Source organism: Salvia splendens, chromosome 4, assembly GCF_004379255.2.
Source record: "Salvia splendens isolate huo1 chromosome 4, SspV2, whole genome shotgun sequence".
In the NCBI taxonomy this organism is placed as follows: domain Eukaryota; kingdom Viridiplantae; phylum Streptophyta; class Magnoliopsida; order Lamiales; family Lamiaceae; genus Salvia; species Salvia splendens.
Genome location: NC_056035.1, coordinates 40,356,185 through 40,379,800, shown reverse-complemented (window position 1 = coordinate 40,379,800; position 23,616 = coordinate 40,356,185). Strand labels below are relative to the sequence as shown.

At 39.6% G+C, this 23,616-nt stretch overlaps 6 protein-coding genes across 7 annotated transcripts; 3 read left to right on the top strand and 3 right to left on the bottom strand.

Annotated features, from left to right (window-relative positions):
* The first annotated feature begins 793 nt into the window (after positions 1-793).
* LOC121797775 lies at positions 794-3,823 on the top strand. Its single transcript, XM_042196488.1, has 2 exons — positions 794-1,469; positions 2,826-3,823. The coding sequence occupies exons 1-2, from the start codon at positions 880-882 to the stop codon at positions 3,478-3,480; spliced, it is 1,245 nt and encodes a 414-aa protein (XP_042052422.1). The 5' UTR covers positions 794-879; the 3' UTR covers positions 3,481-3,823.
* A 75-nt stretch (positions 3,824-3,898) lies between these two features.
* On the bottom strand, positions 3,899-9,716 carry LOC121801394 (mitochondrial-processing peptidase subunit alpha-like). Its single transcript, XM_042200875.1, has 13 exons — positions 9,560-9,716; positions 6,906-7,103; positions 6,486-6,782; positions 6,240-6,407; positions 5,958-6,125; positions 5,757-5,837; positions 5,480-5,564; positions 5,125-5,222; positions 4,929-4,995; positions 4,714-4,784; positions 4,559-4,608; positions 4,332-4,444; positions 3,899-4,267 (listed from the first exon to the last, which is right to left on the bottom strand). Exons 1-13 carry the CDS (start codon positions 9,596-9,598, stop codon positions 4,215-4,217), a joined length of 1,488 nt encoding a protein of 495 aa, XP_042056809.1. The 5' UTR covers positions 9,599-9,716; the 3' UTR covers positions 3,899-4,214.
* Positions 9,717-10,457: 741 nt separating this feature from the next.
* Positions 10,458-13,241, top strand: LOC121800079 (AP-4 complex subunit sigma). The gene is made up of 4 exons (XM_042199640.1): positions 10,458-10,669; positions 11,561-11,647; positions 12,712-12,780; positions 12,853-13,241. The coding sequence occupies exons 1-4, from the start codon at positions 10,529-10,531 to the stop codon at positions 12,985-12,987; spliced, it is 432 nt and encodes a 143-aa protein (XP_042055574.1). The 5' UTR covers positions 10,458-10,528; the 3' UTR covers positions 12,988-13,241.
* Positions 13,242-13,483: 242 nt separating this feature from the next.
* On the top strand, positions 13,484-15,946 carry LOC121800078. 2 transcript variants are annotated; one of them, XM_042199638.1, is made up of 7 exons: positions 13,484-13,633; positions 13,724-13,843; positions 13,965-14,020; positions 14,403-14,526; positions 14,621-14,727; positions 15,456-15,525; positions 15,614-15,946. In XM_042199638.1, exons 2-7 carry the CDS (start codon positions 13,762-13,764, stop codon positions 15,691-15,693), a joined length of 519 nt encoding a protein of 172 aa, XP_042055572.1. In that variant the 5' UTR covers positions 13,484-13,633; positions 13,724-13,761; the 3' UTR covers positions 15,694-15,946. The 2 variants fall into 2 exon arrangements, with proteins under 2 accessions (XP_042055572.1, XP_042055573.1); XM_042199639.1 differs by having other exon boundaries at positions 13,541-13,633; positions 13,718-13,843.
* Positions 15,947-16,595: 649 nt separating this feature from the next.
* On the bottom strand, positions 16,596-17,781 carry LOC121799274 (probable calcium-binding protein CML13). The gene is made up of 2 exons (XM_042198593.1): positions 17,219-17,781; positions 16,596-16,809 (listed from the first exon to the last, which is right to left on the bottom strand). The coding sequence occupies exon 1, from the start codon at positions 17,659-17,661 to the stop codon at positions 17,224-17,226; it is 438 nt and encodes a 145-aa protein (XP_042054527.1). The 5' UTR covers positions 17,662-17,781; the 3' UTR covers positions 16,596-16,809; positions 17,219-17,223.
* Positions 17,782-18,746: 965 nt separating this feature from the next.
* Positions 18,747-21,921, bottom strand: LOC121800077 (glutathione hydrolase 3-like). Its single transcript, XM_042199636.1, has 7 exons — positions 21,663-21,921; positions 20,932-21,254; positions 20,351-20,869; positions 20,046-20,281; positions 19,625-19,892; positions 19,409-19,546; positions 18,747-19,102 (listed from the first exon to the last, which is right to left on the bottom strand). Exons 1-7 carry the CDS (start codon positions 21,793-21,795, stop codon positions 18,857-18,859), a joined length of 1,863 nt encoding a protein of 620 aa, XP_042055570.1. The 5' UTR covers positions 21,796-21,921; the 3' UTR covers positions 18,747-18,856.
* Positions 21,922-23,616: the final 1,695 nt, after the last annotated feature.

Sequence of the window (23,616 nt, the reverse complement as noted above, 5' to 3'; positions counted from 1 at the left end):
AATTTTTACACGAGATAAATAGGAGAATGCGAAAAATAAAACATAAAGGAAGATCGAACAAATCGAACTAACTTGATAAAATAAGCTAGTAAACAATATATAAACAATATTTATTAGGAAAAACACATGCTCAAGCATGCAATCGTGGCGAGCTATATCGACAACTAAGCCAAAACCACAAATACATAGACATCGAGCCCAAAACCAACAAGAGAATAACGAGAAAAACTAGCAGAGATAGCACAACACTACCCAAGAGAGATAGTACCCAAGGCTTAGAGCACCGAAGAATTGCTCCTATGAACAAGACACAAGCAGACATAAAAAGCAAGGTCAAACAAATGAATGAGATCTGCTCTGCTTACCTCAGAATCATTTTCTTGAATTCTAATTTGGTTTTCAAGCTTTCGTCAGAAGCTCTTACCTCGTCGTTTATTCTTAGTTTCTCCTCGAAGACATTCCTACGCACAACAATCACTACTTTAACACTAATTTTGTGGACACTTGAAAAGTAGCTAGGTAACAAAATCCTAGGAGTATAAATGTACTATAAAACTTTGTAAAAAGCCTAGAATATAACTTTAAAAAGTAACTCAGTCTCTAAGATTCCACTAATAGTAAAAACTCATAATTAAATACTCTCAATTAATAAACTAACACGATATCACAACTTGACTCTATACATATCGTGGCGAGATATCGAAAATGATCATTTCTAGTTGCATTCCTTCTCAAGCCTATAACTATTCCACTTTCACACATCACATTTCATACACACATAAAAAGAAAAAAAAACACACACACATTCATAAATTTCTCCCAAACCTCAAAATCCTCACCAACACACACACACACACACACACACACAATTTTTCAGCCATGGATCCATGCCCTTTCGTCCGCTTAACCGTGGAATCATTAGCCCTCCAGCTCGCCGCCGCCACCCGCCCCTCCGGCTCCGGCATCCACCCCTCCTCCACCCCATGCTACGCCACCCTCAAAATAAAAAACTTCCCCTCCCAGCAAGCCCCCCTCCCTCTCATCACCGCCGCCGCGCCGGAGCTATCCTCCTCCGCCGCGGCGTCGTCGTTCGACATCGGGCCCGACGCCCTCCGCGGCCTCCTCGCGTGCAGCAGGCCCGTGCTGGCCCTGAAGATCAAGGTCTTCGCGGGGCGCACGGGGCGCACGTGCGGCGTGACGAGCGGGAAGCTGCTGGGGACGCTGCAGCTCCCCGTGGACGTGGCGCACGCGCAGGGGCGCGCGTGCGTGTACCACAGCGGGTGGATGAAGCTCGGCGGGGGCGGGGAGGCCAGGCTGCACGTCACGGTCCGCTCCGAGCCGGACCCGAGATACGTGTTCCAGTTCGGGGGCGAACCGGAGTGCAGCCCCGTCGTCTTCCAGATTCAGGGGAATATTCGCCAGCCGGTTTTCAGCTGCAAGTTCACGGCCGACCGGAGTAATAGATCACGGTACGTAGTACGCACCTCCGGCGCACTTTTTTTTTTTTTTTAGAGTTCAAATCTGCTAACATGGGCAGTGGTATGTTTGTGGGACCCTCTGTCGTTGCATGCCTCTCTGGCAATTATTAGTACAATCCTATCTGGAATTTCATAGGTGAATTTGGGTTTTTTTTTTATTTCCTTATTTTATAAGAAATGTTTATGGTCCCACTTTAATTACTTTTTGTAGTATTAAATAGCATTATTAAAAAATTAGAGTAAATATTCATATTTTTTTGGTAAGAATAAATGTTCATAATTTAGCAAGGGATTGTGTTAACAGAGAGAATATTTCTGGACTATTTGATTATTTCTTAAACTTTGAAATTTATCAATTTTATCTTGATTTTTCGATGATAAAAATTGATTAGAACTGAAGAGTTTGCGATAGGATTGAAGAATAAAAATTGATAGTACATCCTAAAAATATTTTGATAGAATTGGAAACTTGACAAAATTGAAGCAGTGCTGATACAATTATTAAATGTTAGAGATAAATTTGACAGTATAAAATCGATACAATTATTAAATGTTAGAGATAGATTTGATAAAATTTTCAAATGTTATGATAAAATGACTGAAAATCGGATGGATAGATAGATTTAATTGTCCACTTTTTATTTAGATATACTATATCACATTAGCTACTTTACCATGGTTTCAATTAGTTGACAAATAATTATTTGTTAATTTAGGTATCTAAAAAGTTTCAAATATACATGAATTTGGTTTATGGAAGACAGACAAATTAAATCGATTAATAAAAAAGAGTGGTGCTACTAATTTTAATGAAGATTCTGAAGCTTGCTTTATGGGTAAATCTGCTAATTAATTTGCTGTTGGGATCTGATAAATGCGTGGTCAAACAGACAAAAATTAAAGCCTTGTGGTTAGTTAATCAACTGTCTTAATTTGCAACCACCGTCGATTCTCTTTTTCCATGTGCAAAGATCTTGTCCTAAACTCAATCTTCTTTAACTATTTTACCTTCATATGCATTTATTATTATCTAACTAGTGTACATTTTATATGAGTTAGTGTTTTAGAAAATAATACTATTATTATCTGACTCATCAGGGTCAGGCACATGATTTGCAATTGTTAATTTGTGATCCTTATCTTGATGTTAATGATCACAAATTAGCAGTTACTTCATTTTGGTTGCTTTCATGTGCCCATTTTTTCGTCTCGGGTTTTTCCACGTTAGAATCTTGGTGCCGTTTTGCTCCATTTATTGTTTATCGTTGTGTTCAACGTGTGCGCCTTTTTGTTCCGACAGCCGGTACTGACAGTTGCAATCCTTGTTTGGTAATTAAATTTCAACAGATCTCTTCCAACTGATTTCAACATTAACAACAACAGAGGGTGGATGAGAAGAACTCTCTCTGGCCACAGAGATAGAGTAGGCAGGGAGCGCAAAGGGTGGATGATCATAGTCTACGACCTCTCGGGCTCGGCCGTGGCGGCCGCTTCCATGATCACCCCGTTCGTCCCGTCCGCAGGGTCTGACCGCGTCTCCCGCTCGAATCCCGGGGCGTGGCTTATCCTGCGGCCGAACGGGGTCTCGATCAGCAGCTGGAAGCCGTGGGGCCGACTCGAGGCGTGGCGTGAGAGGGGGGCCACCGACGGCCTCGGCTACAAGTTCGAGCTCGTGGCCGAGACCGGCGGGATCCCCATAGCCCAGGGGACGATGAGCGCGAAGAAGGGCGGCGGGTTCTGCATCGACGACTCGAGCAAGGACTGCGCCCTGAGCGCGATGTCGCCCGTGAGAGGGTTCGTGATGGGGTCGACCGTCGAAGGGGAAGGGAGGGTCAGCAAGCCGGCGGTACAAGTGGCCGCGCACCACGTCACGTGCATGGCCGACGCCGCTCTATTCGTCGCGCTCTCGGCGGCCGTGGACCTCAGCGTGGACGCGTGCCGCCTCTTCTCGCACAAGCTAAGGAAGGAGTTTAGTGGCGAGAGCGATGACTTATTCCTTTGAGTACAATGTCGGAAGCAGAAAATAATATTTATAGTAAAAAAAGAAGATTGTGTGGAGGACAAAATGGTCATTTTCTATTCAAACGGTTCTCACGGTGAGGACTTTTGAATGAGTAGGTTTTTGGAGGTTTATTTTGTATTCATTGATTCTTTGGTGAGAAAGGATTCTTTTTTATTCTGTAATCGATATAGGTTTTTTTTTTCTTGAAATGATGTCACACATACTCAAATTGTATAGATCCGTTTTATTCTTTCATGATTGTTCATTCATTTATTTATTCGATCACTGGTTGTAAATGTTGAATACGATGTTTTATTGGATGCTAAATTGATTGTTATGCTCATATCATGCTTTTAGCTATCTCTTTAAATAAGTTTTTCGTTGACAGAATATAATCAAATATACTGCAATGCCCATGTCCAGAAAAATACAATTACTTATATAAATATTTATTCCATATGACAAGTTAAGACAATGAGAGATCAATCCCTCAAAAGCCATAAATTTTCTACGTTAAACTACAAATCATATGTATAATGAATGAATCAGACATCACAGATTTTTGCAAATATGTACGCCAATTATTGGTTCAGCAAAGCATCCTTATTTTCTCTTATATAGTAGAGAGAGGTCGTTCTTCTTCTTCTTCTTCTTCAAAAAACGCCACCAGAAACCAGGGAAAAAGGGGGAGCTTCACCGATCAGTTCTCTGATCTCAGCATTAACAAGGGTAACTTAAATGCGGCGGAACCTGCTGCTAACAGCATCGTAGCATGGAAGGTGATACACTGCATACATGAGGAGGGCGTGAGATATATCGGAAACTTAAATACAAGAGAAAATTTTAGTTACCATCGCCATAACATGCCAATGTAAGAGGAGAACTGAAAAGCTTTTTTGCAACTGTAACAATATCATTGGCCGTGATTTGATCAACCGCATTCAGGTATTGCTCCACGGGTTTCCTGCGCATAGATCAGATTTAGAGACATCGGCTTTTACAAAACCAAAAAACATTACTTCGTGGAATTAAAGCATGCTACAAGTCTGAAAGTACAACTAATTACTAATGGACACACCTCTCTCCATATGTCAAAATTTGTTTACCGATGTCTTCAGATGCAACCATCTGCAACGATAACACGGACAAATAAGTAGAATATTTGGCACACATCCATATGAAAGGAATAAGTTTTTGAGTCTAAAAACAATGATGCAAGGAGAAATCGCATACTCTGGATTCCAAGTTCATCAAAATGGCAGATTTTGTTGCTTGTTTTGCACGCTCTAGCTTTACTTTATCAGCTACAATGCTCAAAGGCGGAAAAGTTCAGTTTGCATACATGATGCACAAGAAAGCATATGAACTGAAAAACTTTCACATCATAAAACAAGGGCTTTGATAAACTGTGGGATTCATTCCACTGAATGAAAGATATTCACCATCACCTGGAGATGTTACAGCAAGTAGTTCTCTGCAGACGATATCCATGGCCTCTGGCGCAGATTTAGTTTCCTGTACTCAAAGACGTAGTTTCATCAGTTTAGCTTCAAAATTGATCAGAAACAAGATATCTACCACCCAAAAAACAAATTATATTCCTTTAAAGCTTAAAAAGACTCGGAAATCTAAGATATTCCTTACAGCTGTAGCTTGAATTCCAAATAGTCCTGTGTGATTGTAGATACTGCTGAAAGCAGAAAATGATCGGATCTGAGGATGCTCTTTCAAGGGACCGAGACCTGCTTATCATTAAAGATGACAACAGGTGTAACTCTATTTGAAATCAAAGTAATCACATAAAACAAAAGACGCCTTATTGGTGTTAATTGACATTTCTGATGAGCTAGAGACATAACATTATAAGATGTTGCCAGAAGAGTCTTTTTAAGCACACAAAGTAAATTAAACAACACATACATCTAAACACAACTCAACTCAAGATTTGGGTTAAACAAGAGTTTCCCAGTTATTTTCAAGTATTATGACCAGATCGTACCTGATGTCAGGGACACCACCTTTCCAGGACCACTGGCTGAGAAAGGACTACCAGCTGAGAAAGATCTACCTCCACCCATGAGCATCTACAAAATTACCACAAACAGGGTCCTCTTACAAGATGAAAATCGGAAGTCTCTTAAAAACGAAAACCAGATGGTGGAGGAAAAGTATCACCGAAATCTAAAGCTAGCTAAATAATTCTTCTATCGCCCATTTCTTCTGAAGGAAAGAGCAGCTTAGGTTAAATTAAGGATAGTCCAAATGAGCAAGCGAACCTTAAGGACGGTCAATGTTATAGCATCCTTCTCCTTAGTCCAGCCACCGGGAAGTTCAAAGGCCAGAGCAAAGTGTGTCATCTGCTCATGCATTCAAAATGATATATCAATGCCTAATTTCCAAAATCGACATTCAAAGAATGAGGCGGGAAATAAAATATGAAAAATATATAGGTTATCCAGGATATTGCTGGTACACACCCCTGAATCACCTTGACTGCGAAAATCTCCTCCGGTGTACATTGGCTTTGCAGGCACAGACTTCGAATCTTTAGGCATATCAGATAGAAGTGGTTCAGCATATTCTAACAGTTTTTCATGCTCAACACCTGATGCAGCGAGAACAATCCTAGGGGCAGAGTAATGTTCCTAAACCACATAAAATCAGATATACAAACCAATTAGAGAAAAATTAAAATCAAATGCAAACAAATTACAAGCAAAGGTAGTGAAAGAAGAAAAAATATGATATTCAGGACTTACAGAAACAAAATTCTCCAAAACATTGCTATTCAACCTGCTAACTGCTGCTTCTGAAGCCAAAAGACAATTTGCATAAGCACCAGAGTAACCAGTTGAATGAATAGCCTCGAGAAGCAGGCGGTGAGGGTTTTTGGAGTATTCACTAATCTCAGCACGCACCTTGAGGAGCTGTGGAAGGCATATCAGTATCAAACTGCAATATCCAAACAGAGGGGGCAGTGAGCCAAAGAAGACAGACAAATATACCTGTTCATTCACTTCCCAATCCAAAAAAGCTTGGTTTCTAACACAGTCAACAAGAAGCTCAACCATTTGAGGTACATATGTTTTTAGTGCAGCAGAGGTGTAACTCATACGCTCCCGAGAGGAAGATGCAGTTATATTGCCACCGATTGCCTCAACTTCTCGCACGACGCGCAAGTGGCTCCGATTAATGGTAGTTTTATAGGCCATACGCTCCAGGAGATGTGTGGCTCCATAAGAAGCCGGACTTTCGTAGATTGAGCCAGCATCGACATATAATCCAATTGAGGCTGCAGGGTTCTGATCAAGAAGCTTAATTGATCACCATTCACCAGAATTTTAAAATGAATAAAATGGGATGGGGAGTGGAAGGTGGATGAATAAAACTCGATGGAGATGAATAAATATAGTATCAACGCCTACCGCTGATGTTTCTGAAGCAATTCTGAGGCCATTTGGAAGAGTGGTTATCTTGGTCTTCCCAAGCTCAATGGAGTCTGGCAACGGAGGGGGAAGTACAATATTCTCCAGTGGAAAGTCTAGTGGTGGAAGTGAAGATGATTTAGTTGCAGCAGCACTTGTACTTGCATATCTAGCCAATCCTCTACACCCTGTTCTGGCCTATCATGTAAAAAATGAAAACTAAATCCATTGATTTTCTTTGTAGATGATTCGGAAGTACAAACAACCTCCTCTAAGGCCATCCGCAATGGGCGGACGATGGCACGCCCGATGGCGCGCATCGTCCGCGCCATCGATCGTCCGCGCCCATTGCGGATACGGACGATAGGTCGCGGACGATCGTCGCGGCCGATACTAAGGGCGCGGAGGATGGCGCGCCCGATGCCTATCGTCCGCGCCATCGTCCGCCCCATTGTGGCGTACACGGACGATGGCTGCGGACGATAGGCATCGGGCGCGCCATCGTCCTCCCCATTGTGGCGTACACGGACGATAGGTCGCGGACGATGGCACGCGGTTTGGTTGTTTTATAAATAGAGTTCATTCGTTTTACATTTCATTTCACAATTTCACTTTCGAAACTTACATTTACATAATTACTACGAAATGGCTTCAAGTCCAAATAGTCCTATGTTTAGTGGAGATGCGCGTTGGCCGGGTACAGAACCCGGCCAATATCGTTCGTTCGACACCAACGCCCAATACGATCCCGATTTCAGTACGGACTCGTATGGGTTGTCGGACATGGAGCCGTCTCCAACCCGACCAGTCGCCCCCTCCCGACGTGACGCCGCAGCGGCCGATCCCGACCCCGCCGCGACCGCTTCCGCCCCAGCCAAAAAGAAGCGGAACCGGCAGCGGGCGCAGAAGTTGCCGCCTCCCGGTGATTGCGATGAGTACGCCCCCGGTCGTACAAACTACACCGACGAGGAAACTCTCATTTTGGCCCGGTGTTGGGTAGATATATCGGAAGATCCGATATTCGCGAACAACCAGAGGCAGTTCGCGTACTGGGAGCGCATCGCCGACCTCTACAATGCGGCCAAGCCGCCGAACGCGTACAAGCGCAAGCGTGAGCAACTCCGCAAGCACTGGGATCAAGTGAAGAAGCAAGTGAACTTGTACGCGGCGGAGTTCGAGAAGTGCGCGCGGGCACAGGGGAGCGGCGAGAGCTGGGAAGACGTGCGTGCTAAAGCGATATTGTCGTACCGGTCGATGTTCGGCGAGTTCAAGCACGAGGCCATCTGGACGCTTTTGAGGGACAAGCAGAAATTCCAAGGTGGAATTCTGCACACTAGTGCGCCAAAGAGGATGAAGACCACCGAAGTTGGTGGTTACACGAGCAGCGGCAGCGGCAATCAACCGGTTGACCTCAACCGGTTGTACGTGGACGACAGCGGTTCCGGCACACCGATGTCCTCCCGACGTCCTCCCGGCGTCAAGGCTGCGAAGGCCAAAGGGAAGGCGGCCGCGACCTCATCCTCGACCGCTGCAACCCCACCTCCGCTCCCGGAAATGCTCCCGCCCCAGGCAGCCGAAGTGTATTCGTCGTTGGCGACAGCGTCGATGGCGAGGACGTTGTTGGAGACGCACAAGGCCCTCAAGAAGTGTACCGACCCCGACGAAGCCGAATACCTCCGGGCATTGATAGATGAACTGCGTCGGAAGTTGGGAATTGCACCGACTTAGTTTTTTTTTTTGTAAGTTGAACGGTGTAACTTCTTTTTTTATTAATGTGTCCCCGTTTGTTATTTCGACCTTTTTATTTACTCGTTATTAATTGTTAGTTGAAAACATTTAAATCAATTAAACAAATAAATAAAATGATGATGTGGCGCGCCATAGGGCGCGCCTTAGGGCGCGCCTTAGGGCGCCCCACTGCAGGTGGGGAGGTAGGAGGATAAAACTGCTGACGTGGCGCGCCATAGGGCGCGCCTTAGGGCGCCCCATTGCTAATGCCCTAAATAACACTGAAGACAGAGAAAATGAAGCAGCAGAACTTTAGTAGTATTATTTATAATACATCCTAGCATCTCTGTGCATGAATATATATCATTGTTGGATAAGAATTTTTGTTCATAAAGGATTTTCATATTTCTAACAACTATAATAGACAGCCAACCAGAAATACCAATAGACAGCAGAAAACTGAAGATTAGATTTTTATTCTAAGCAATTGAAATATTTGAGATAAATTATCCATTACCCGGCAACAAAATCATCTTTAATAACAGAATCAGCTAAGTTATTGTAAAGACTATTTCTCTCCCAATATCATTCTGTTTTAGGAATCTGGTGCATATAAACAATAATACTATCAGTCAACACAAACATGATCAAGCTATTAGTAGCTTAAGGGAGCTAAAACTAAGCATAAATCATAAATTTCCAATTAATTTTACAGGCAGCTGGAATTTTTCATCTCCAAATTCAGAGTAAAACGTGATCAGCCACAAATTAACATCTGTGATTCATCACTGAGCAGTCGTCAGATCTAAAAAATAGAACGGAGGGACTAAATAACAGATACGAAAAAACAATCAGCGAATGCGGGGCATTGTTTGATGAATTGGTGATCGGGTTAAAAGAGGGGGGGGGGGGGAGGAAATGCAGACCTTGAGAGCCCTGAGTCGAGACGACGCCGTTCTGTACATACTTGGAAAGGGGATGACTTCGATCGGTGGAACGCGAAAATGGTGAAGATGCGAGAGAAGGAGAAATGGTGAGAGTTTGAGAAGAAGAGATCAAGCGAGACACCGCGGGGAATGAGGATCCCCGCACGTGACATCTTTCTCTCATGGATTTACACGTGCGACCTGAGATAATTAGACAATTCATTCAAAACAAAAAAAATTCAACATTGTTTAATTTTGTACTTGTACAAAATATGAAAATATTTCATTCGATCTTAATGTAATGCATTCAATCACTAGGCGTTTGAAAACTTAAATGGATTTCTATTTTTATCCGGTTCTCATGTGATGCATTACATTTTATTTTTGAGCAATTTATTGATAACTCAACAAAGACATGTATCTATGATGACCTTGTAAAAATAATTCACAGTTGCATGATTACAAATCAAAATATTTATATAAATAATACACCTGGAATACGATTGACGATTCTAAATAGAGAACCAGTCTTTCATGTACTTAAAATAGAGAGATTTTTATTCTTACTCGCATGTCTAATCGACAAGAACGGGATACTATCATCATATTTATACATTTCACTTGAATATCATAATCTTGGAGTTTAGATAATAAACCTCTAATTTTATTAGTTTCAGTTTCACTCATAAAAATATTATTCAAAAGGATATCTACACAATGGTTTTTTTACTTACCATAAAAAACTATAAATAGGTAGTACCATAAGACAATTATACAGGACCAAATGGGCTAATTCCTGGTTTATTTGGTATATACATGAATATATGAATAGTTGAGGGGCTGAAACCGAAATTACAATTTTTACAGGACTATGGAGCAAGAAATAGGAAGCTCAAATCTGGCTGGGAAATTTCTTCCACCTGTGGCAGTAGAAAGATTTGCAGAAATTGGAAGAAGAGAAGGCCAAAAATGGGGATCAGATTCGTATTAATGGTGAACAAGCAAGGGCAGACTCGTCTAGCACAGTACTACGAATACCTAAACATCGAAGAGCGACGAGCACTCGAAGGCGAAATCGTTCGTAAATGCCTCACCCGCAACGAACAGCAGGTATCCCTCTCTCATATTTGCTCCTGAATTGTAATCTTCCTTATGTATTCTGGTAAATTCCTTCGCTCCTCCCGAGTTTATGATTTCCTTTTCCCGACCAGTTGGTGAAACCGTAGCTGAATTTAGTGAATTTGCCATTTGATTGACTTTAATTGATATGTCACCGGAAATTGCTTGATCGAAGGGTAATCGTTTTAGGCGATTTGTTAGAAACTACCTCGATCGGTGGAAGTTTGATCGGTTGAATTAATATTTGCGTTGCTGTGGTTGGAGATTTTATTGCAAAGAGGATTCTTTTAATTAGTTTGACATGTAAGTCTCGAGGCTTGATCCATATGAAGCTGCATTTGATTCGCTCTAAATTTTTAAGCAATCTAATGTAGCAGAATGAGGTCTGTTTATTTGTACATACATTGAAACACTCAACCATGAGGAAGCTTGGTAGGAGGTCTAGATGGGTTAAAGTATAGAGTTGATTGGTGTCTATGGCATCATTACTGGGTCTTGCTAAAGGCTAGAGTTGTTTCTGGGGATTAAATGTCATCTTTGCTGAAGGGATCAATCTTCCTATGCCACTTTCGTAGTTCAAAATGGCCCACCAGAGTAGTTAATTATCAATTAATTTGTGTCATTGTCTGCTAACGACATTGCCCTCGTACTTACATTAATATGTACTGCAATTCTCCTGCTGATTGCAGAACATTTTGTATTAAAAAGTATATATTTTCCCTCATGGGTTGTTGATATTGCATAATTGGAGGAAAACACAATTCTTTCGATTTCTTATTCCCATTCTACCTTTTTTTGCTCTCTCTAATCTTTTTTATTTTTTTCCTGTGTGTGAATTGGGGTTCTGTTGCTGCAAGCTTATTTTGTTTCTGTATCAAACAGTGTTCATTTGTCGAGCATCGGAACTACAAAGTGGTGTATAGGCGATATGCATCACTATTTTTCCTGGTTGGAGTAGACAATGAAGAAGTAAGTCATTCTGTCTCTTAACTATAAAAAGAAGTTTTATTGTCTCTTTACATAAAAGTCTTACTGCCTAGCCTTTATTTGCTTGAGCTTGTAATGCCTGTCTTCCAGAATCGAATTATACGATGCTTTCTGAATGTGAAGAAATAGTCTAAAATTTTATGGTTGCTCAATTCAATATATATGAAGTGTGGACTGCAGTGAGTTGTTTGACTTGAATATTAATGGAGATGTAGTTTGTGTATTGAGTGGTCTATTTTCTCAAAGATAGTAAATAAACAGAGAGTAAGTGGAATCTCATGAAGGTTGTTTCCTCACTCATTCTTCTAAGATATCTGGGTGAACATTTTCATATATCTTTATTGATGATTTAGAACATGAATTGCATTTATTATGGTTCTTCACCATGCTATTTATCAACTAACAATTACTGGCTAATAAAGCACCGAAAGAAAAAGACTTTTGGTTGTTATGGACAGCTTTCTGATGTAGATGATGTGAAAGCCCTAAATGTGGTTACTACTATTGATGGTATTATGAAGCATCATCTTGAGCTTCATATGTAGGATCTTTATCCATGTACCAAGGTCATGTAATTTGAGAAGTATTTGATACATGAGAGAAAAACCATGTGTTTGTCAAGTTGTGTGGCTAACTTATACCCTCAGCCCAATAGTATCTTGTTTATTTTTATTGCATTTACTCTTTCAGAGAACAAACAATATAGACAATGAAAGACATGTGGAATCAGATTTGTAGAAGTACTTTATGGCATGCAACTTGAGATGTTCATGAGTTTGCTCTTGTTACTTACTCCAGGTCTTTTTGTGTTTACAATTTTCTAGTATCAAAACAAGCTCAAAGGTATTTAACTACATTGAGAAACTCCATCAAGCTTCGGAAACTGTTTTCTCTGGCTTGAGTATATTAACCTTAAGTTTAGAGACGGCTCACAGAATTTGGTGCTAAGCTCATGTAAAACATTACATCTAATATGTGAGTGAGCAACTTTGCTTGTAACTATATCAAAATGAACTCATCCCCTTGTTTGGTTATGTTTTTTGCAGAATGAACTCGCTATTTTGGAATTTATACACCTCTTAGTCGAAACTATGGATCGTCATTTTGGCAATGTGGTAAGTTCATAATCCCCCCAAAGCAGATTATGTTGTCTCGACTCCTCGTCACTGCATTTGGACTTTTTGCAGTGTGAGCTGGACATCATGTTCCATTTGGAGAAAGCACATTTCATGCTGGAGGAAATGGTTATGAATGGCTGCATTGTGGAGACGAGCAAGGCGAACATCCTCTCTCCGATACAACTTCTGGACAAAGCATCATAGTATGCAAGCTGGAACACCTTGGCTTGGAGAGTCTGGACAATACTCTGCTTGTAGCATTGGTATCTTTGCAAATTATGTTTCACCATAAACAAGATAGCACTACGTTTCTTGAGCTTGTAATCATTTGTGATTTATAAGTACAGTAACAAATAGCCAACACTATATGCCTCTCACACCGACTGCCTCTATTTGAGCTCTATAAACTAGCTTTGTGATCAAGGAATTTTATTAATTTAGAGAAACATTACTCAAAATATATTTGTTATAACTTGTAACCACCAACACAAAGAGATCAAACTGAATATAAATAAATAAAAATGACACTTAATACATGTACTAATTCATATAGTTCCACATCATTAATTGGGTTTACGAAAGAAATGGAATAATAATGTAACATTAATGAAAGATGCCATTCTATTATAAACCAGATAATTGAAAATTTTAAGTTGACAACCACAATTTGATCAAATTTCTGAATAATTTAATTAACAAATCACATTAAAATAAATAACTTAAATTCAAGGAATTGTATAAAAATAAATTGTAAAATGTAACACTTGTATAATCAAAATCGGAAGGAATCCATAGAATCAGATCGATCTTCTTCCTCGCGCGATTTCTGCTTCAATCTATCTTCATCACGGTATCATGCTTTTGAATATATACACATATATATACAGATATTGAATAGAGTTTACTTGATATATTTTCATACATGTAATTGCAATTGAAGATCAATTAAAGTAGTTAAACCACACAAAAGGGGAAGGAATGAGTCAGAGAAAATCTGTTAATGGGAGGCCATCGGGGACCGATGGCTCTGATTTTTCATATCGAATGGTCGTCGATTCCAGTAAGCTCACATTTTTAAAACTTTCACCTTTTTTCCTGGTTGATTTTCCCGAAAATTTTGGGAATTTCGTTTTTGCTGCTGTGGAATTTTAGTAATCTCCGATGCTATGTTGATTTTGAAGGATACCAAAGAGTAGCTGAGGGAAAATCTCGCCTTAGCAAACTGTTATTTATCCAGGTATTTTATGGGTTTATCATTTTGGCTGATTTTATTGTTTAATTTTGAGTTATAGAGTAAAAATTGGGGTAAAGGAAGCCAAAACTCAAAACAAAATTTCTTCTTTTAATAGTTTTATTGGTGTATCGGTGTTTCTTCGTTTTCCTTTTGTGTTTTATTTTTCCTTAAAAACTTAATGGGCTAAATACATGATTTTTACAAGGCAGCTATATTGTTCAATCCATTTGCTTAAGCCTACAATCTCATTCATTCAGCATTAGATTTATGTCAGCAACATTGCATATTTTGCTCTTAAATGTTGTTTCTGCTGCTGTTCTTGTTCTCCTATAATTGTACTAGGATTTATTTTTATTTGTGATTTCGATTTCTGAATTTCTTTCAGGGCATTATTCAACTGCTTGCTGCAGTAGTTGTATTTTTGCCTACGGTGGAAGGGGGAGCTCTTGATAGGCTTTCAGTCTCTTCTAGTGTCATTTTCTTTATTTCTCTATTGATAGGAGAATTAGGTAGGCTGAAACATCCTTCTGTCAGTTAGTAAATCCCAATGCAGATGCTGGGGTCTAATTTTGATTTTTTTTTGCCTCAATTGATATTGTGAAGGTCAAAAGCGCAGCCGTGCTAGCCTTTTGAAGCTGTACTTGTTTGGATCTTCGGTTGCTGTTATTATCTCGGGTGTCTCTGTACTTCAAAGGAAAATTTCACTTGAGGTATGATATCTTCTTCGGCATCCTTTGTTGATATGATGTGCTTATGAATCTTTTAGGAAGAGAAACTAGCTACATGTCCAGATAAAGATGATACTAATTATGCTTGAGTTACAACCCCATTTCTCCATAGAAAGTAACTTTCTTTTTCGCTGTGCTTGAGTTATTTCCTGGTGCGTCTATAGACAAAAAAAGTGCAGTAAGTGTGTACAGTAATCCTGTGATATTTGAGCTTTTTGAAATCCAGATCTCTACTAGTCAATTTGTTAAGGAAATTGCATGACACTTATCTGGTGATGAGGAAAATCAGTTGAAGCTTAACTAGTATAAGAACCATGAAAAATGGCCTCCTGAAGTTGAAATAGTGAATTTGTTACTTAAAATAAGGCAATGGAAGTCCAGATTCTAGAATAGACACTTTTCATGATTCTTCATATCCTTATGAAACTTGAGCAATTATCACAAAATTCACTTTGATTATATTTGTGGCCATGCATGAATAACTGGATCACTTCCGTACAAAGGGACAATATCTCAATAATCTTAAGTTTTATCATGACAAGTAGTATTTGGCTTATAAAATGTTTCAATAATCTATCTTGGTGCCCCTTTTCCTCTGTGCATAAGGAAACATGTTGAGTCCTCTGTCAGTTGAAATTCAAAAGGTTTCTTAAATACATATACAAATATTATTCTTGTAAATTGAAAAACGTTATGGCACATGTGAACAGGTTATCAAAGATTTGAGTAGGTGGGCGGCATCAAAGCTGGAAGTTTCACAGATTGGTGTTGTTTCACTTGGTAAATTTCTTTAATGTGATGTAGAATGCTGAAAACAAACGTGGAAGTATAATAAGTTGTTTACCCGTATTGCAAACTATGGATGCAGGACTAGGTGTGCAAATATTTGCTTTTGCAGTGACGACCTCCCTCATCCACAACATGGCTCCTCCCAAGAGGTCGTTGTGATCTATTTCTTTGGTTTCAGTTCTAGAGGAGAGCAATCACATCTGGTTTCAAGTCCAACATCATCCAAGGCGGAAATGGACTCCTTTCTTTGAACACAAAGGTGTGTGTATCGGATGTTCACGGTTCTTGTACTGTGTTTTCTTATTAGTCATCGTCCAAGCTAGATACTGTGTGGATCAGAGTATGGGATCATTTGACGGGTTGGGATCCCACATTTTATTTTACTATATATTGGAAAAGATTTTGACCTCCATCTCTTTGGGACATCTTCTTACTTGTGAACTTTCCTCGATACAATATCAAGTCTAACATATAAGGGCATGAGCAACGGTGCACAAAAAACACACACACATAGTGTAACAGAGGTTCGCTTGTAACTTGATGTGTACCCACATCACTAACCGGAAGCCTCACGCACATGCCTCAGCCCCACGACTGGGCTTCGTTTTATCCTTTAATTTACTGTAATTTTTTTAGTATGCCGATTTTTATTTTATTTTTTTATAAAATTGGCTAAATAGCCATTTGAAAATTTAAATTTTTTGGGCAAATAGTCGTTGCCAAGGGCCATTTCATTTTTTTTTTGTTCCTTTTCATATCTGTAAATACCCTCACAATACATCCCAATTTCACACTACAATCCCACCTATTCTTCAATTTCTCTCCAAATCGGTGTGTTAGATTAATTCTTGTACCAAATAGTATGTAATTAAGATAAATGATGTTATTTACCATCTTCGCAATCACACCGACAAGATGCATAACCACGCAAAATCAGAATTTTATCAATTATCATGGTTATTATTATGTCTAGCCAAAATACGACTTCTCTCTATCAAACGACGTTGTGTATGGTGCTGACAATTTTGGTGAGAACAGTTTAACATATTCATCAATCGATCTGATTATCTTAATTTAAACAATGCTCACTGCTCTTAGGACTAGGTGATGAGTCAACAAATAAATGAAACAATGTGACAAACTGATGTAGCAAAGAGCATCTAGATCATGTAAAATCAATAACTAAATAAAAAATAATAATTCATATCTTCACTGCTTGTGGAAAGCAAACGAGCATGCAAATATAGATATAAAACGAACCACCATTTCGCTCACCTGCAAAAACAGTGTAGATGTGTATCAGCTTAATCAGACCATCAAACAATTTATGAGCAGCTTTACTTTTAATAAGAAAGAGTTTTGGACTTTCAAACAATCTGATTCACAATTATCAAATTTCAACAATGTGTGAAATTATGAAAAATAAACCCCAAATTAACTTCGGATTAAATTTATCTATCTATTCTATCACTCAAAGCAAACGATCCCGATATATTAAATGTGTCAATTCGACATATCAACAGTAACGAAATCTCATTCCCAGCATGTGCATGGAAAGTTAAAGATGCAAAGCAGTCTTATTTTTTTTATCCAATTCCATTGATTATATCCTAAATCGGACTCTAAATTGCGAAAATAGGAAAAAATGCAAAGAAATCAAAATTCCTGAAAATTGAGTACTCACCTTCCTCATTTAGCGACCATTCGCGCGATGAAATCGTCATATTTGATCTTGCCATCGGATCCAACGTCGACCTCTCGGATCCACTCTTCGAACTCCGCGGGCTCCAGTTTCTCGCCGATGTTGGTGAGGATGTGCCGCAGCTCCTTCACCACCACGAATCCCGTCCCCTCCTTGTCCAGCACCTGGAACGCGTCGCGGAGCTTCTTGTCGAACGGCTCCGCCTTCAGGTGCTTCGCCATCAGGTCGAGGAACCTCTGGAAATCGAACGGCGCCGTCAGCTTCTCCTCCGCGATCACCGATTTCAGCTGCGCCTGCGTCGGATTCCCGCCGAGGGAGCGCATCAGGATCCCGAGCTCCGACGCCGCGATTTTGCCGTCGCTGTCGGCGTCGAAGAGATTGAACGCTTCCTTCATCGATGATATCTGCTCGTCGCTTAACCCCATTTTTGCGATTGCCTTTGATCTGGTTTTGAATTTCTGATTGTGGTTTTTTGGATTTTGATTTTTGAGAAACGATCTGATTGAGTTGTTGATGAATGCGAAAAGTGTGTTGCTCACCACTAAAAAAATGGGCTATCACTACACTCAATGACTAATTTCACTGATTATTTTTTTTCTCATTATATTTAATTGAACCTAAATAAAATCATGACTTCATTATTATAGATTATTAACTATATTATATTTAGAATAAGTATACTATTTATATCAGTATATTCTAAAACAATATTACTATATCTCTCTTGTTGACTAGGGCTGTCAATTTTTGACACGACACGATAACACGACACGAACCGGCACGAAAATAATGGGTTTGGGTCAGAGCTTATTGGGTTCGTGTCCTTATCGAGTCGACCCGTTAAGGACACGAAAATTTCGTGTCGTGTTCGTATCGGGTTCGTGTTATCCGTTAACAATACGTGTCTGTGTCGTGTTCGTGTTATCCGTTAACAAATAATATTTTAATATTATTAATTCTTATTATTTTCATTTTTAATAGGTTTAACCGTTATCAGGTCGCGTTGTTATCGAGTCGTTATCGTGTCATCTCGTGTACGTGTTGTTATCGTGTCGTGTTGACCCGAATTGGTTCGTGTCGTTAATGGGTTCGTGTCGTGTTCGTGTCTGAGGGTTTCGTGTCGTGTTCGTGTTCGTGTTTGAGGTTTTCTTAACGGGTCGTGTTCGTGTTTGTTGTTATCGTGTCGACACGATAACGACCCGACACGCACGATTTGCCACCCCTAAACTTGTGTTCAACAATGAAGTTCGTTTCGGCCTGAGGTTGAGATAGTGCAAGATAGAGATTCATTGTTGTAACCATTAAAATCAACTCGGGGTTGGAAATAGTTGATATTTTTAAAGGACAAAGATAGTATAATAACAAAGGGTCGTGTTGATACGTGATATGGACACCCTATGTGCCAAACATTGTGTTTACCCTTTGTTTGCCTTCTCATTTCGTGTCGAAACCTTTTTCAACCCATTAATAAATCCAATTTATTTCAAAAAAAATGGAGGGAACCCAAACATAGTAAATTGAAAATTTTATGAATATGGAGTATTTTTTAGTAGCAATGCACCACCTTGTTTGTGGAGTATGTACATTTTGTATCCAAATGTGGTAAAATATGAGTATGATTCAGACAGCCGCCGGCCAGCCGCCCTTCCTGGGATCACTTACGCCGGTTAAAACTCCGATGTCGTTCTTCATTTTTCTCCCCAATTTGGTAATGTTTTGTACAACAAGCTGACAGATTGCTCCCCCTGCTTTAGCTTCCATTTGGTGCCCTCTATCTCTCAAGAACTGCTGTCTCTCTCCAGACAGTTCAATGTGCTCGCCATCGATCACCGTCCAGTTCTCGTAGTATACGATATTCGGAATCAGCTGCACCACATCATACATGTTCACTATTAGTGAAGTAAACGATATCATCTATTCATAAAGTTAGATAACATCGTCGTTTGATTGAAAAATGTCAAGAATATTATTAAATTCAGGTGACTGGATTTTTTTGCCCTGAGATAATTGCAAACAAATCATAATTTCACAGTTTTTTTTACTTTTTTGGACTGATTTTGAAAGTTACGGAACGAATCAGAATTTGACAGAACTTCATGGATTTTCGGACAATTTGGCGATAAATGAAATATTTGTATATGTTGGGTTGAATTTATATACTCCACCACTAACCTTGTGGTACACCCTTGGGCTTTGAATAGCTGGTAGAGGTTCCATTTTCAGTATAAAATGGTTGAGGAAGACTTGTGTCACTGCTGGAATGATATCCATACCACCACTCCCACCAAGAACTCCAACTAGTTCATTATCCTAATAAACAGTATATGTGTACTAAATCAAATATCAAGAATCAAACAAAACAAGATCCAATTTCAAATTTGTTGTTACCTTGAGGACAATGATGGGGGTCATGGAAGACAAGGGTCTTTTGTTTGGCCTAATGAAATTGGATGGAGAAGGTGGGAGCTCATCAGGTGATGATACCTCACTTGGTATTGAGAAATCATCCATTTCGTTGTTGAGAATTATGCCGGTGGAGGGCGACAGCACCCCTCCTCCGAACGGGTAGTTCACTGTCGATGTCATCGACACCGCATTCCTCTCTGAGTCCACCACGCAGAAGTGGCTCGTCCCTTCGTCTCTCAGCTGACTCCATCTGAAGAACAAGAAGACGGAATCATCGTTAAGGCCATGCTTGGTATGAAAGAATGGAATGAGACGAGACTAGAAAATGAATGACAAACGAATCTATTGAGGATACTGATTCTATCATACCAAACATGTCCTAAAAGAAAAATGAATCACGAACCTAGGCAAGTAGTATTCGGTTGGGAATGTGGTGTTGTCGAATATCCTCTCTCGAACCCTCTTGGCGAAGGAAGGCGAAAGCATGTCCGTCACAGTTCTGCTTACGTCTACGAACTCGGGGTCTCCCAGGTTCATCCTGATGGCGAACATATGTTTCAGGGCTTCCACGAGACGGTGCAGGCCTAACGCACCTTCAGCGGCATGGCGGTTTCCATAGCTGTTGAAGATGTTTAGAACCTGCACCGACAAAGATTGTCAATATATGATGAATGCTCTGTTGATTAATTCAGTCGGGATTTGGCTCACCAGGGCAAGCCCGACTGTTCCACTAGAAGGAGGGGGCATTCCAAAGATCTTGTACCCCAATGCATCAGCCTCCACAGCAGGAGTCACTCTTGCTCTGTAGTTCCTTAGATCCTCCATAGTCAATATCCCGCCCGCTCGCCTCACGTCCTCGATCAGCCTTTCGCCTATCAGGCCGTTGTACAGGGCCTCCGGGCCCTGCTCAGCAACCGCCTGCAGGGTGTTCCCGAGCTCCACGTTGTAGCAAATGTCGCCATATTTGAGCAGCGTGGAGTTCGGGGCAAAGACCCTGGTCAGACCAGGGTCGGCCTTGATCTTCTCTTCATATGCCTTGATCTTCAGCCCGAGGTACGGGCTCACCATGAACCCGCCCCTAGCAAGCTCGATGGTGGGCTCGAACAACGCCTTCCAAGGCAAGCGCCCGTACCTCAGCCAGGCCGCGTAAAGCCCGGCTACCTCACCCGGCGTGGCCATAGCCAATGCACCCAAGAGCTTAGCATCCTCATTGCCCTCATACATGTCCTAAATTAATGAAAGACGCGTTAGATAAACACTATTTCAATGATTTACAAAACCGAGCCTACCTCCGAAGCAGCGGCCGGGGCGGTTTCTCTCATGTCGAAAGCGACCGCGCCCGGCTCGGACGAGGACCGGACCACCATGAAAGCTCCGCCTCCGATGCCGCTGGACATGGGGCCGACGACTCCGAGGCAGAGCGCGGTGGCGACGGCGGCGTCGACGGCGTGGCCGCCTTTTTCGAGCATTGAGACGCCGATTTCGGAGCAACGGCCATCGTCAGCTGCAACTACCGCTTGATTCGACTCTACAACGTCGTCGTTTCGGACAAAAGGTCTTGATTCTAACTCCCAATCCCATTGATTATCATCATCACTTCTTAAAGCAAAAACTGGTGCCAATTTTTATTAAAAATATTTAATAAGCTAATTAAGATTCAAGATGTCACACAGATATGATCAAATTGAATCTACCTTTTTCTCCCACACATACTCCTATTTTTTTAAAAGAGGATTATTAATGGTTCCATTTACCCCATAATTATTCGAACCCCGACCAATTGAATAGAAGAGAAGCGTATTAGCAATTCATCGTGGCCTACTGGAGAAAGTTGTTCGATGAAGTTATTGCCAGAAAAAAAAAATCAGACATGTGATACAAATATTGTTTCATTCTAAAATTTACTACTTTAATGTTAAATGTGATTCTGTGTCAGAAATAAAGTGGAGTTGCAATAACAAGAAATAGGAGAAAACAAAAAAAGGGAAGAAAGAGAAGAAAACAAATGAATAAGGCTCACAGGCTACAGTTGTGGCTGAGAAAGCAAGGAAGATAAAGCAGAGAGCTATGCTTCTTCTCCTTCTCATACTTCTCTTGCAGTTTCCATCATCACTAAACAGTAGAGAAGCATCCAATTGATCATCTCTCCCCATCTCCCTCTCTCTCTCTCTCTCTCTAATGAAACACAGAGTTATGAGTGATGTTGAAAAGAGGATGATTCTGAACCAGTAACTAGAATCGTATCGTCTCAAAACAGACGGAATCTTTTTGTCTGTTTGTTTTTTTTAAAAACATGTATGTTCAGCTATATATGTTACTCCTACTATGTATGTATATAGAAATATTATGCTTCACGTGACCATTACTAGGCAGAAAAACTCTTATTAGTCTATTGTTTAACGTTATTTATTTTACTATTTTATTCGTTTAATTTAGAATTTTACACTCCATAAGATGAAAGTTGGATTTATTATTTTATTTATTTATTTAAATTGTCATAACAAATTGAATTACTAATATTTAAAGTTAATGGAGTCAATGCTCAAAAATAGTGACATAGACTTTGTGTATCAGTGTATGTGTGTGTGTATATAAAAAGAAGTCGTCACACTAGAGGATTAGGTTGCGTGCACTTAACAATTTATTCATATGTTATTGTATCCTATTTTAATTGTAGTACGACTATTACTTTTCTACACCAAGTAAACAAAACAATTTCAGATTCATTGATGAAAGCGTAATTTAGCTGCGCGCCAGTACGTTTGATTATTTAATTTTTAATTATTAAATTAGGAGTTCGAGTCGATAAAGAAAAATAAAGAAATACTATTATTGATTTTTTATTACATTTGGAAAAACAATTATGACTACTCAAATTAATGTCATACTTTATTCCACATAATAATTGCATGATACTCACTAATCTACCCTGGTTATAGACATAGCGACGGTAGGTGATGTCGTGATGATAGCTGCCTACTCCACTTTTTATAAAACTAGAAGTTTTGGATAGCCACGTTTAAAATATTCGAATTTTAGAATTACAGATATTACCTAATTTTGGACTAACATTTTTAATTTTCTACAAAAGGGTGGCGGATGTGATATGAATATAGTATACTCTCTTCGTCCCTAAAGAATATGCACTTTAGGGTTGGTACGAATTTTAATTTTAAATTGGTGAAGTTAGAGAGAGGTTGAAAGAAAAAAGTAAATAAAGTATTGTTAGTGGAGAATGAGTCTCACCTCATTAAAGAGAGAAAAGACTTTTTAACATTAAAAATTGCATATTCTTATAAAATGGATTAAAAAAAAGAGTGTATATTGTTAGGGAATTGAGGGAGTAGTACCTCTTTCAATTTTCAACTTAATCAAAAAAATTGTTTGAGAGCCACCCTTTTGTTGCGTGACACCAAATAAATTTTAGTGGTGCCCACGATTAGTTAAAAGGGAAAAAGCCCCACCAACATTAAGCCCTTATTTTAAAAATAAATACAAGTGGTATTGTTTACTTCTTCTTCTTTTTACTTCCTCGTCCCATAATAAATATCACTTTTTTTTTAATATTTCATAAAATATATATATTTTCTTTTATACCAAAAACTCTATCTCATATTAATATACAGAAAATACTATTTTCTCTTTGTACCTAATACACAAAACAACATATTCTAAAATCTCGTGTCATTCTCCAAGTATGTCATCTAATAAGAACGGATGGAGTATTATTTATCATAGTCAGCTAAAAAACACCGTTTTTTTAGTATTATCATGTTATAATTGATTTGATGGTATAATACATATAAAATTCCATATAATTACAAATTAATATACACACTTTTGTCTTCCAGACATATAAATTTGAAGTGTTTAATTGATACAGTAATTAATTTGGTAGGTCCATTGAATGCACTAATTTGTTTTTTTTCTCAACATGATTTTCTCACTTATATAGTAATTTTCATGAAAATACA

Excerpts from the sequence above, each read along its gene's own strand:
- LOC121797775 (XM_042196488.1), top strand. The coding sequence starts at position 880 with ATGGATCCATGCCCTTTCGTCCGCTTAACCGTGGAATCATTAGCCCTC. Across the intron at positions 1,470-2,825 it reads GACCGGAGTAATAGATCACG|ATCTCTTCCAACTGATTTCA; the intron begins GTACGTAGTACG and ends AAATTTCAACAG.
- LOC121801394 (XM_042200875.1), bottom strand. The coding sequence starts at position 9,598 with ATGTACAGAACGGCGTCGTCTCGACTCAGGGCTCTCAAG. Across the intron at positions 6,783-6,905 it reads TTGCTTCAGAAACATCAGCG|AACCCTGCAGCCTCAATTGG; the intron begins GTAGGCGTTGAT and ends CTTCTTGATCAG. Across the intron at positions 4,785-4,928 it reads ACTTGCTGTAACATCTCCAG|CTGATAAAGTAAAGCTAGAG; the intron begins GTGATGGTGAAT and ends TGAGCATTGTAG.
- LOC121800079 (XM_042199640.1), top strand. The coding sequence starts at position 10,529 with ATGGGGATCAGATTCGTATTAATGGTGAACAAGCAAGGGCAGACTCGT. Across the intron at positions 10,670-11,560 it reads TCACCCGCAACGAACAGCAG|TGTTCATTTGTCGAGCATCG; the intron begins GTATCCCTCTCT and ends TGTATCAAACAG. Across the intron at positions 11,648-12,711 it reads TTGGAGTAGACAATGAAGAA|AATGAACTCGCTATTTTGGA; the intron begins GTAAGTCATTCT and ends TGTTTTTTGCAG.
- LOC121800078 (XM_042199638.1), top strand. The coding sequence starts at position 13,762 with ATGAGTCAGAGAAAATCTGTTAATGGGAGGCCATCGGGGACCGATGGC. Across the intron at positions 13,844-13,964 it reads TCGAATGGTCGTCGATTCCA|GATACCAAAGAGTAGCTGAG; the intron begins GTAAGCTCACAT and ends TTGATTTTGAAG. Across the intron at positions 14,527-14,620 it reads TCTATTGATAGGAGAATTAG|GTCAAAAGCGCAGCCGTGCT; the intron begins GTAGGCTGAAAC and ends GATATTGTGAAG.
- LOC121799274 (XM_042198593.1), bottom strand. The coding sequence starts at position 17,661 with ATGGGGTTAAGCGACGAGCAGATATCATCGATGAAGGAAGCGTTCAAT.
- LOC121800077 (XM_042199636.1), bottom strand. The coding sequence starts at position 21,795 with ATGGGGAGAGATGATCAATTGGATGCTTCTCTACTGTTTAGTGATGAT. Across the intron at positions 21,255-21,662 it reads CTCAGCCACAACTGTAGCCT|TTTTTGCTTTAAGAAGTGAT; the intron begins GTGAGCCTTATT and ends AATTGGCACCAG. Across the intron at positions 19,893-20,045 it reads ACCGAATACTACTTGCCTAG|ATGGAGTCAGCTGAGAGACG; the intron begins GTTCGTGATTCA and ends CTTGTTCTTCAG.